This window comes from Vespa velutina, chromosome 7 (genome assembly GCF_912470025.1).
Source record: "Vespa velutina chromosome 7, iVesVel2.1, whole genome shotgun sequence".
Taxonomy (NCBI): Eukaryota; Metazoa; Arthropoda; class Insecta; order Hymenoptera; family Vespidae; genus Vespa; species Vespa velutina.
Window position 1 is genome coordinate 4,785,028 of NC_062194.1, and position 13,139 is coordinate 4,798,166.

A 13,139-nucleotide genomic window follows, 5' to 3' on the forward strand; every position below is an offset into this window, starting at 1 on the left:
AAATAATTTCCAATGTTACTAGACGCTTAAATATGAGAAAGATGAAAGGGAAAGAAAATTTTTAATTCGTATACTTTTTGTTACATTAAATAGAACTGTTAAGCGATTGTTACATAAAATGCATGAATTTTCTACAAGGAATCGAATTTCAAGTCACGTTGGAAGTTCGCGATAACGATGCGTGAATTTCATCGATTAACTCGACGTTACACAGACTGTTTTGCCTCGCTTAGCACGCATCTATCAGACGGTTGTTACGCGTCTACGTGTGTTAGCATTAGCACGACACCTCGCTCGTATCATTTGTCCATTACAGCGATAAATCATTAGCAGGCTATCCTAGCTCGTTCAATTCGATGATACTCAACTCGTTCGAAGTAGTTAATCGCTTTTAAGTCAGCCCCTTAAAATCATTCCAAGAGTTTATTCCTTTCGAGTACCACCATTTGATTCCCTTCTTCTCGTTAATTCAGAAATTGAGTTTCTGCGTTAATGAGACGTTTTTGGTGGATTTAAAAAAAAAAAAAGAAAAAAAGAAAAAAAAGGCGAGAAAAAAGAACGAAAAAAAAAAAATCGATCGAACAATTATCGAATATTGTAACGTAGATTGAAATATGACGTATCATTGTTTTAGTTGCGACTTAAATCTGGTTTTTTTAAATATATTATATCATCAGTTTTTAACAATATAGAAGGAATATACCTGATCGTTATATACCAGTTTAATAACATTATCAATTTTTTTATTCTATTCAATTCGTAAATAACAGAACTCGTGAATTTTATTCGACGAAGATAAAAGAGGAAAAATCAAAGAATGAAAAAAATAAATCTTAGAAAAGAGAGATAGCAGATAATAGGAAAGAGATAATATTCCGTTGATTTCGAAGGACGCGTCGGTTGCAAAGGGCGGGTACTCAATTTGGCGGGCTTCCAGATCGGACAGATGTCCCTAATTCTACGTTTGATAAACGACCGTCTGATCCCGACTTTCCTACGAGCGTTCCATGCTCGTTTCTTCGACGAGCCGTTCAAACGTAGATAGGAGTTTAACCAGACACCAAAGATCTCATCATCATCTTCTATAGTCGTGAGAATGCGACTACGTTTCTTCGTCCTTCGACCAAGTCTGTAATTATGCTTTTCTGGTGAGTCGACACCAAGACTTATGGGAACTCGACAACGCAACGATCACCCCGACAGAAATTGTAAGCCGATCTCTGGCTTTCCAGGAAGTAACAAGAAGAGAATTTTCTTCTAAGATCCACTAAGAAGTTTACTGTGATAGAGAACGGCGAACAAAACTTTATTCGTTCTCTTTCCTTCTCGATTTTATCAAAGCCGAAACTCTCTCTCTCTCTCTCTCTCTCCCTCTCTTTCTCTCTCTCTCTCTTTCTCTCTCTCCCTCTATCGTTTCTCCCTTTAACCTTGTGAACATAGTTTACACTTGTTAGCGAAAGAATTTTTTTTCCAGGTTTTTGCGATGCCATGATAATGCAAGGAAGAAGAGAGAAAAAGAGAGAGAAAAAAGAGAATACAAAGGACGAATTCAATTTTATCAAGGAGCTATTAATTCATTGTTCTTTTTAAAGTGATTTTTTAAAAAAAATTCTTAATGTAAAAAAAGTTCGAATAGGTTTTTTTTTTTTTTTTTTTTTTTTTTTTTTTTTTTCTTTTTTTTTTTAAATTAATATGTCTAAAGAAAATAGGATGATTTTTAAAGAGATTTATTCTGAGCCGTTTAATTTCGTACCATAGAGAATAAAATATATTTAACAGAATAGAATTATCAGTAATAATAAAATAAAACATTCTTAATGCGTGAAATGTATTGAATAAAAACGTATATAGTCGATAACATCCACGACGATTTCATCTTCCGTCGTTTAACCGCTTCGACGATCATCGAAGTGGTTCTCTGGTCGTTCCTACCCACTCAAGATATTAATTCCCAAAGGGCTTAGCCAGTTCCTCCTACTCGAAGGTTTCTCCTACTCTCAAATATTTCTACAAACTTCCTCTCTCTCTCTCTCTCTCTCTCTCTCTCTCTCTGTCTCTCTTTCTTTCTTTGTCTCTCTGTTTCCGATGTAACGGGTGTCTCTGAAATAACGATTTAAAAAAATGTGAACAACTAGTTCTCTCTCTTTGTCCTCTACTCTCTCGATTCTTTTCTCTCTCTCTCTCTCTCTCTCTCTCTCTACGTTGGTAATATAGAGAAACGTGCACAAGTTCAGTAACTATGAGGGAACCTATCGCAAGGACAAATTTCCTCATCTAACTTTTCGCAAGGAAGATGAGGCGATCGCTCAATGCCAGCCAGTACTAACGCTTCCATTCTCGATATAATCTCCATGGCCTCTCTTCTCCTTTCTCTCTTTCTCACTTTCCATGAGGGACCTAGCACACGGACTTTCGTAAAATTAATGACGTAATCTAAGAGTTTTCTATAGAGAACTTTGCCGGCGTCTCTTCCGAGCTGCCGAGACGAAAGGAATTTATAGGTAAGCTACGTTAGACGAGTACACACGCGTCTTCTAACTTTCTACCAACATCTTTCTTCTCGATCCGGGATTCGATCGCCTTTAAAGTGTCCTGGATTCTAGCAAATGAGACGATTTTTTTTTTTTTTTTATTTTTCGTTTACCTTCTTTTATTCTATTTTTTTCCCCCCCCTTTATTTTTAACAACAACGGCAATGTTTTGCGATCGATCTTTTCTTTTTTAAATGTTATATTTGTCGCTTGATTTCGAACGTTTTAATTTTCATCAACCCAATTTTGTACTTTATACGTTCTCTCGCTAATTATATCAATAACGATATCGCAACAATTTTCCATAGAAAATTATCGATGGTCCATATAAACGAACACATTAATATTAACGAACGTTTATCGTTTAAAAATAATTTTCTTTTAAATATTAGTTACGTTCTGTGATAATAAAATTTTTATTCCCTTGGAAATTAACATTGAACGTGTTTCGTATCTTTGAAAGGATTAAAAAATTTACGAAACTTAAGAAAATACTTGGGTGCATTACGTTAACGAAATATTTTTATTATTTAATAAACATGTCATTTAAAAACGTAGACGGTATAACGTAATATAAGTAGATGATATAAAATTGTAATCTCAAGGAGAAAGAGAAAGACAAAACTAGGAAACGTGACACAACCACAGGCCATTCTCGTAATTCCTTTCACGTGAGACCAAAGGAAATACAGAAAGGTTAGAAAATTGGTAGGAAGAAGAAAGGAAAAAATAATAGAACCATTTCACGGACAGGTAGGCGTGTTTTTCTTTCGCGTTACAATTACCCGGTTAGGTTAGTTTTAATGATCGTTTTTCAAGAGGAGGACGTTAACGATCATTCAAGCCCTTCTCACCCTACATTAAAAGGGGTGAACCGTCTCGACATCTTACGCTCTTACGCTTAATTTACACGCTACAACGCGCGTAACTCCTTCTCGTGAATGTCTTTCTCGTCTTTTTCAGGCTGTACAACCATCATTTTCATTCCTCCTTTCGTTCTTTCTCTTCATTTTCTTCTCTCTTTCTCTCTCTCTCTCTCTCTCTCTCTCATTTCTTGTGCAAGCTCGAACGTTGAAAAGTTTTATATTCCTCGGTAAGCAAAGAAATTAGTCGCCGTGGTTATCCCGTTCCGAGCTGTTTCGTGGCGAGAGCATGCAATTCAACGAGTTGAAATTGAATCTCCGCGAGCTTAAGCAGGCCACGAGTGGTGGTGGTTGTAGTGGTAAGTAGACTGGGTTGTTTCGCTCTCTTCCATGGAAAATAGCTCGCAAAGTTTCGCGTGGAAATGCCGAGGCCCTTGACGTGGCAAATGAAATTATTAAAACGTCAACGCCACGTACCTCGACGATGAAGGCCATGACGAAAGTGAAAGAAATAAAGAGAGAGAGAGAGAGAGAGAGAGAGAGAGAGAGAGAGAGAGAGAGAGAGAGAGAAGGAGTAAGCAAGCGTATCTATAAAAACGTAATTTCATTTCTTTATAAATCGGCTCGAAATTGGTAAACTTATCGATTTAAAAAATCAACTTTGATTGCATCTTTCAAATGTTATAATTAGTACCGATTAAAGATTCATTTTAATCTTCGTATCTATTCATTAATTAGTATACATCATAAATGTCAAATGCAAAACATTTTCTCTTTCATTATCTCTTTAGAAATTTGTTAAAATTATTTCTAACAAATATCAACACTATTATTGAAAAAAATTACTTTGACTACAATATATATATATATATATATATGTATATGTATATGTATATGTATATGTACTTGTTTACTAAATATAACAAATAAACGAAACAGAACATTGAAAAGGAAGCGAATAGAATCGAATTGAAAAAATTGGTTTTGCGTTAAACAATAAACGATTGAGACTAAAAGCAAAAGCTTAAGTTGATCTAAGTTGAAGTCTAATCGAGACGGAAAGATAGGACAGAGGGAGAGGACAGAAGAGAAAGAGAGAGAGAGAGAGAGAGAGGGAGAGGGAGGGAGAGAGAGAAGTTGCAGTGCTCTATTATGCATTCACCCTCTAGGAAGGACCTGCTTTCTCTCGCTCTCTCTCTCTCTCTCTCTCTCTCTCTCTCTTTCTGTCTCTATCTTTCGTCGTGTAGTCTCTCGTATACCTTAACATAATAAGGCTGTATTATGCAGCATATACAAAATTTCCAGTTTAAACGCGAACCACGTTCGTACCTTAAGGCCTCGTACTCTCACGAACGGTCGCTTTTCTACGAGAAAGTTAAGCTACGAAAAGCGCACCTTACGTGACGCTGCCAGTGGCGAGTCCCACCAGCTTTATCGGAGATAATGCCGATCGTATTTCATTTTGAAATATTACGAAATTCAACTCTACTGCAAAAATTCTTTCTTTCCGTCTCTCTTTATTTCTCCTTTTGCAAAAGTATTGTTACACTCTGCTTGATTCATTTTTAAAATGGAACTTCCATTGGAACGTCCATGAACAGATATTGAAGTAAAAGTTGAAGAATTTATTATCACCTAATCATTAACCAATATCGTAATTATAAACTTCTTTAATACTATACGAATAACGTAATATTTTTGTTTTTTTTTTTTTTTTTCTTCCTTTTAATACAATTTTTTATTAAATTATATATTGATTAGAATAATTCAATCGATTCGAATAATTTATCAATACAGCGTATAATATCTTAAACAGAGATAATGATAAGAAGAAACGGAGGAAGGATATATCACCGAGAGGAGGCGTGCCCCAGTCTCATTCCTCATGGAAAATATATTTTCGGAGAAATTACGCGAGTCCGGTCTCGGGTTACGGGCGATTATGTCGCATAATCCGTGGCAGGCGCGTTCATCGGTGGTCCGTGGGGTGCGACGGGTAGACTTGGGGTGTCGGATGTCCCTGCGGCTGATATTCCCTGTTATCCGAAACACGAGGCTGTTATCTCACAGGACTTACCATACGGAAGCCACGAAGGGCTCCGTAGTGCCCTATGCGCGTACACATCACCTGCCCTCCGCCTACTCTCCTGTAGGATTATCGAGAACGTACCGAGCATTAATCGGTTCGCATCAACGATCGTGATCTCGTTGAATTTCCAATTAATTCCACACTGTCCACCACCCTATTCACCATACGATATTAATACCATTAGTAAATTCTCTTTCCTTTGTTATTTTCTGTTTAAGGTATTTACAAAAGAAAGAAAAAAAAAAAAAAAAAGGAAAAAATATTAATAATTGTGGTACATATTTTGATCTGTGTTTCATGAAGAGAGATAAGTAAAGAGAGAACATTCAAAGAAGAGAAAGCCTTTGAATTTTTATTTATTGATTTAAATTAGGTTAACGACCATCGAACGATGCTTCTTTCTTTTCCTTTTTTTTTTTTCTTTTCTTTCTTTCTTTCTTTCTTTCTTTTTTCAGAAAGAATTCTCAGAAAGGACGACATTTAATTTGAAGTCGTCGAATGAAAATATTATACATGTTGTATAATCTATAGTAATAAAAGTAATACTATAAAGATATCAAAGAGGAGAGTTATAATCTCGTATTCGTTTGTAAACGTCAATGACCATCGTTACGATTTCGACAATGTCTATACCACTGTTTGCCAACATGCACGAAAATACGATCGATTATTTACGGCCGCAATTTAATTAATTAACGGCAGCCGCGGTAATCGACGGTTACACGCGCGCAACTATCAAAATGAAATATCGTAGATCACGTATTTCAACGCTCTCATACGCATTGGGAACGACGGCAGGTCATAAATTCGTAATGAATGAGCTAACAATCGAAAGGATTTGTGTGTTCATTCTATTTTTTTTTCTCCTCCCTATTTCTTTTTTCCTTTCAACGAGAACGCCACTTTGAACGCACCAAACTCATTTTCTTGATGATGAAAAAGAAAGAAAGAAAAAAAAAAATAAATAAATAAATAAAACAATAAAAAAAAATATTTAAAAACTTTCTTCCTTGCCTTCGAGTTTTTCATCATAAAAAGGACGTTTATTATGACTGATGATTGAAAATAGTTTTTTATCGTGATAATTAAAAAAAAATATATATATATATATATATATATTAGAAGGAAAAATATTTATTCCATATATACACTCTTATACATTTATATATGTATTGAATATTTATTGTAAAAGAAAAGGATCCTTTATAATTATATTTTGATGCGATCAATATATTGAAACAATTTCTACTGATTATCTTCTTTCGTTTTATCCTCTAAAGCTTTTCTAGGACAATCTTCCCGATTTATATAACACGGTTCCTTTATAATTACAATTCGTCTTTGTCGACAATCGTTTCGATGGCATCCCTTTGGCCCTTTGACTTTACGATGTTGGAAAGATTAAAGAAATCGATGATTCGAAGATATAAAGGATTTTCATTTCCAGCTTCTTCTACTGGCTGTCGATTTTCAATTTGACTTGTAATAAGAAAGTAAAAAGAAAACGAAGTAGGTCATTAAGATTTATGTATTTGTAGCTAGAAAATAATGGTTGCTGTTCTAAATTGGGTCATTTATTTTTTAAAAAGAAGAGAGATTGAGGTCATTCATTTTAAAAAATGAATTTAAAGTTCTTAAGCGGTTAAAAAAAAAAAAAAAAAAGAATAATCATTCTTTTTCGAGACTAATTTCTTTCAAAACTAATTTTTTTTTGTCAGATTATAAAACTACAAATCGAGAATCCTTTTTACGATCTGAAAAATATTATTCTAAGAAAGTTTCGTAAAAGAGTATCTAATTGATGATAAATATTACTTAAGAACTTTCGGCCCACCTAATTGTACCTTAAATCCAAACTAATTTTATATTTGAAAACTCGACGATCTTATCAATAGAAATGATTGAAGATTAAGAAAATGAATGTTTTATATCTGTAATAAGAAAAAAAAAAGAAAAAAAAAAAAAAAAAAGAAAAGAAACAACTTCTTTCATTTTCTTTTCCCTTTTTTTTTTTTTTCCTTTCAATTTCATGTCCATCAAATTTCAAACGTTTTGGGAATAAACTTGAATTCAGGATGATTTGTGAATCATCCACTTGTTAAGCGAAAGCTCCTTATCACTTCTTCTTCCCCCTTATTGTTAGCACCGTTCTCCGCGAATAGCAAAACCAGAAGAGGAGAGAGTTGGATGTTGTGTAAAATGGGGTGAATATGACAGGGGTGGATGCACGACCACCCTAGGGCGACAATTACTTGTAATACCGTCGGTCTCTCGAGGCCGATGGGAACTCGATGGGGCGTACTTTCGTTCCGAAAGAGAGAAAAAAAAAAAGGATATTATTGCCATCTAAAGCAATAGAGCATACACAAGCGCCCCTATCTACAGTCCTACACCAAAAAAAAGAAAGGGGCGCGAGCCTTGCACCCTCATCTTATCGTGAATTCGACGTTACTCGATCGCCCGAGCAAATCTTATACCCTTCGATTTCGGTTAGATCGAACGTCAGGATAATTGGGACAATCGGATGGACAGTCTCGATTCGAACTTACCAAGGGAAGTTTGTGAAATGAGACGATCTTGAACGACTAATCTTAAGTAACTCTAATACTTATAATATCAGCCGATTGTATTCCATGTGAAATTAAAAAATGTGTATGTATATATATATATATTTTAAGATTCTAATGATTTGATATAAATAATATAGTTTAACAAAATCAAGAAATAATCAAGTAAAAAATATTGAACAAAATGTTTCTTATTAGACTTGCGTCGAGTATAAGTGAAAGAAATGTTATTAATTATAAAGAAACAATGTATAAATTTTATAAACAATATATATATATATATATATATAAGAATCTTTTAAAAGATTAAAAATATAAAAAAAATTTCTTATAGTTTTAATATCTTTTAAAATCAGTATAGATTCGTACTTTCACTTTATTTTAAAATGTACTCGACGATTTATAGAATATATAATTTGTATTTTAGTATATATCGATTGGTTCGAGCTTTTTGATAATCAAGGAAAAGTAATAAATTGTTATGAGTCACGAACGAATCACATCAAACGATTTGTATAGATAACCAGATTATCGATACACCAAGATCATCCGAGATTGTCTTTATCGATATCCACGAGTAGAAACAGCGATGGTGAGTCAGACATTGCGGAGGGACGAGAACGTAAATTCCCTCGCACGACTAGAAGTTTTCGTGAACACAGATGAACGGATAGACGAACGATACAGCACGTGTAATTGGGGTTGCGACCCTGTTACGCGAATAGACACGTCCAACTACTAGATATGTATACATAACTGTATACGCTTGCAAATCTCTTGGATATCTACTCCAATTTGATTTGTCTATTTAAATATCGATTTCTATATTTTCTCGATGATAAATCTTGTTTCGTTAATTTTATAACTAAATAAATAAAATAAAATCTATTACGTATTAGATATTCATGATTTTTATAATAGAGCACGAGAGATATATGTAATAACTTACTATTTATGATAATTATATACGCTACGTTTCACGTTGAAATTCGTTCACATTAAATTCAGTGCAATTATTAATTGCGACTATACTATGGAATATAAATGTTTAATATTTGTCCTCATTTCATGTTAATCCAAATAAAATAAACGAGATCTTTGTAAATGGTAATATACATTGTTACGCGTCCAATGGTTTATTTTATAATCATGACTGATTATTATTACGATTTATAATGTTTTAATATAACATTTCATATTTAAATTTTCATTTATAATAATAATGAAATTGTAAAATTTGGCATTGAGCATTCATTAAAATGAAATCGTACGATCGATTTTCGTCGAATCGGTTCGACGAATCGAAACATTTTTTATTAGCTCGACACGGTAGGAAGCAATCGATTCGTAATGGGATGCAAATTGTTCCGTTCAAAGGCGAATGAAATTATGGAAGCGTCGAAGCATTCGACCGTATACGAGGAGACTCCCTCGCATACGGGTACGCGTCGTTGCATTTCCCTGATGATTGAATCCTACCTCGCGTTTCTACCTTCTGCGTTTTACGTCGGTACACTTGCGACATTTATAAGATGATCGTGACGTTATCCATATTGATAAAAAGTATGTACCGTTACTGATTTATGTCATTCAAACTTTTTCGTGAAACTTAATTAATTATTTAATTTTCTATATTGTTAACTGTGATTATAATTTGATTTAATTCGATATAATTTGAAATTAAACGATAATTAATTAATTTATTCGGATTAACATGATATTCGTATTAAGTCATTATTTTTTGACCATCACATATCGCAATTTCAAAATATTGAAATATCTTGAAATATTGATATTTTAATTCAAAGATTGATATTTTTTTTTTTTTTTTTTTAATTTTATCGGATTTGCTATTGCATATGGATATTTGTAAAATAACGTTTTCATCGTGGATTATATCAAATACATTTTTATAGTCGTACAATATACACGATACGTATTTATTTGTAGTTAACATTTAACACGAATCATATACAATATAAAGACAAAGTTTTCTATTATTTTATATGGATAATCATTATATAACTATTATATTTCTATATGATCATGTTCGTGTGAATTCATTTAATGCTTTACGATTAAAACGGGGGTATACATTTCAAGAATTTGAAATGAGAAAGATAAGTGAAAGGAGAAACGATAGTCACGTAGTCACGATTTCCTTGTCGTTTAATGTCCGAACGAAGTCACGACTTCTCGCGTTTTCTCTTGTCCGATTGGATAGAAGAAGGAAGAAAGACGAGGGTGGGAGGTGGTGGTAGAGGGGTGTTTTACAGGGTGAGTTCGGTTTCCTTGGTAACTAAAGGGGGAAAGTAAAATCGAGGCACGGACTGCCACTCTCCCATCGCTTGTTTGTATTTCATATTGATAGAGTATTGATATAGTCCTCGACCAAGTCCTCCACCTTCTCTCATCGAACACCCTCTTGCTAAACTACCGTGACGATGCTCTAGAGCCCTCTCTACGCGTTTCTGTATGTATACACGTGTATGTATCTACTTATGTACATATGTATCGATATATACAGTCGCGTTCATTTAAACGAGCATACCATGACTTAACACTTAAAGGACCACCACTATCTCTCGCCATTTGATTCAACTGACCAAGCGAATATTTAACATGTTTTATGCAAATAAGATTTATATTTATCTCGTGTATCTATTAAGATTTGTAATGAGATATAACATCTGTGATCATGGAAGATAAAACGATAACTATTAAACCATATCTGTTTCAAAATATGTTCAATAGAAAAGTTATACGATTTCAAAACCACCGATTGATCCAGTTTAAAACTAAAATATTGGTATTTGTTTTGAAACAAAATAAAACGATTGAATAAAAATAGTTCGAATATAAAATCTAAAGTGGTGATCGTATTTAAAAGATAAAAAATAAAAAATAAAAAAAGAATATTCGTATTATCACAATTAACTTTACATATACTCCGGTCATCGACCTTCACTTTCTCTTCGTTTATTATTCCGTTTCAGCTTTAACGGGAAAAAATATTCTTCGACATTTAGTCTTCGGTAATATAAAGTTTGACGACGATATATCCAATGGGAAAGAATAAAAAGAAGGAAAAAAGACGTGCGTACATACCGGGTGACCGGCTAGACTCTGCCAGGAAAATTCAAGATCTGCTATATTCGCTGGCACCGGAACGACAAAATTCATGGCGTACGCGTTGACCACCCCCTCTCTGACGTAGTACAATTCCGCTTCGAGTCCTGAAAGCAGAATATGCCAGAGAACGGATATCGATCGGACGATCAATTATGAAAAAGGCATGGGCCGACGGCGGCGACGGCGTTGGTGGCGGCGACGGCGTTGGCCGATGCGAGGGCAAAGTTCTTCTTCTTCTTTCTATCGACTAACTTTTCCCTTCTTCTCATCCTCTTATTACTATCACTAGTATAACAACTACTATTATTATTACTACTACTACTACTACTACTACTACTATTACTACTGCTACCACTACATTTAATCTTACTTCTTTTGTTAGAAAGAAACGACCTATCACGAACTATGCCACGTGCAGCCCTTAGGAAAGGTACATAAATTTACGAGTACGATGACCACCAGGGTTTATAATTTTACATTATTTCTAATCATTGTTCTCGTAAATTCTCATAAGTTTTAATATAATTTAAAAAATATACCGACATTTTTTTTTTTTTTTTTTTTTTTTTTTTTTTTTGTAACGAACCTATGTCGATGTAATAATATAAGGATGATCGTAAAAAATTTGAAATATCGAAAATCACATCGTTCTAACCACGTAAAACGTTTTGAACGTATCGTAAGAAGCTCTTGATGGTTATTACCACTGTGCTCACCGGATCGTGAAATCGTATATATTGTGAAGTTATCTGCCGCAGTAAATATCTTGAGTATTCAACGGATGGATTTTAAGATGCGAATTTCACGAGAAACATAGAATAAAAATGAAAAAGAGACATGCATTGAAAGAGACGTAACAATCGTTATTATACTCACTGAGAGATAACTGATCTGATTAATTCCATCTTATATTCAGTTTGAATTAATATTGCAATGGGTATTGCAATGTAAATCGTAGTTAAATTTTTTTATAAATTTAGTAATCAATTTCTTTTGTAATTTGTAATCTAATATATCATTATATTTGTAACTTTATTGTTTTGTGAAACATTATATTACAAAAGAGACCAAAATCTTTTTAGATCCTTCATTTGTGATGTTACGTAATTTTTTATATTTACTATGAATAATTAATAAAAGGAAAGCAAAAAAAGAGAAAAGATTATATACGTGGAAAGATAAAGAGATAAGGGATAAAGGAAGATAAAGAAATAGAAAATAGGAAGAAATCAAGAGAGAGAGAGGGAGAGAGAGAGAGAGCAATGAAGAAGAAAAGAAAAGCTAGCGTATCTCTATCTCTTTCATTTTCTTTTCCTCCTTTTTCACAGTACGATCTTTCGTGTGTGGATCATCGTCTGAAAATCCCTTTCCTGGATTTGAGCGTTACTCGTACGTGAATACATTGCACGTTTCTACACACTACCATAGACATTCCCTACATTTTCCTCAATCCTCGAAAATTCCGTGGATAGGTAAGACGAGAAGGTCAGAATTTTCTCAGCCCGATCTCAGCATCATTCGTGTCTACATTCACGTATGACTACGCAATTCGATATCTCGCTGGTGAACGATATCCAGAGATGTTCCTCTAGTAAATATATTTACATACAAATACACATACATATATCTAGTATGTATAGGGTTACTTGTATTTATATTTATACGTATATACATACATACGTACATACATATGTAAGAAATATACGCTACAACGTAACCATGGAAACGCTTTCTCTTCATGATATCACGATAAGACGTTTTTGACGATGTGAAATATTCCGATTTGAAATATACATATGTATATGTATGTATATGTGCATATATCCCTTGAGACCGAAAAAGACTAAAAGAGAAAGAGAAAGAAAAAGATAAAGAGAGAGAGAGAGAGAGAGAGAGAGAGAGAGGAAAAGAAATGAACAAATACTTCTAGTTTCCTTCGTCGACTATACCACGTTCA

The 13,139-nt window shown here is 33.8% G+C and overlaps 1 protein-coding gene across 7 annotated transcripts in view; it reads right to left on the bottom strand.

Annotated features, from left to right (window-relative positions):
* The window catches only part of LOC124950364 (tyrosine-protein kinase Drl-like), an 82,162-nt gene that overhangs the window by 38,947 nt on the left and 30,076 nt on the right, over window positions 1–13,139 (bottom strand). For 5 of the 7 annotated variants that reach the window (XR_007101338.1, XM_047496938.1, XM_047496939.1 and 2 more), the window contains one exon: window positions 11,159–11,286. The exons of 1 other annotated variant lie outside the window; for it this stretch is intronic. Coding sequence is in view for 4 of the 6 variants with exons in the window: in XM_047496938.1 (XP_047352894.1) it covers window positions 11,159–11,286 (128 nt within the window). In the remaining 2 variants the exon portion in view is untranslated. Of the gene's footprint in view, window positions 1–11,154; window positions 11,584–13,139 lie in introns of those variants that run through there. One more of the 7 variants, XM_047496941.1, reaches the window with a different exon arrangement.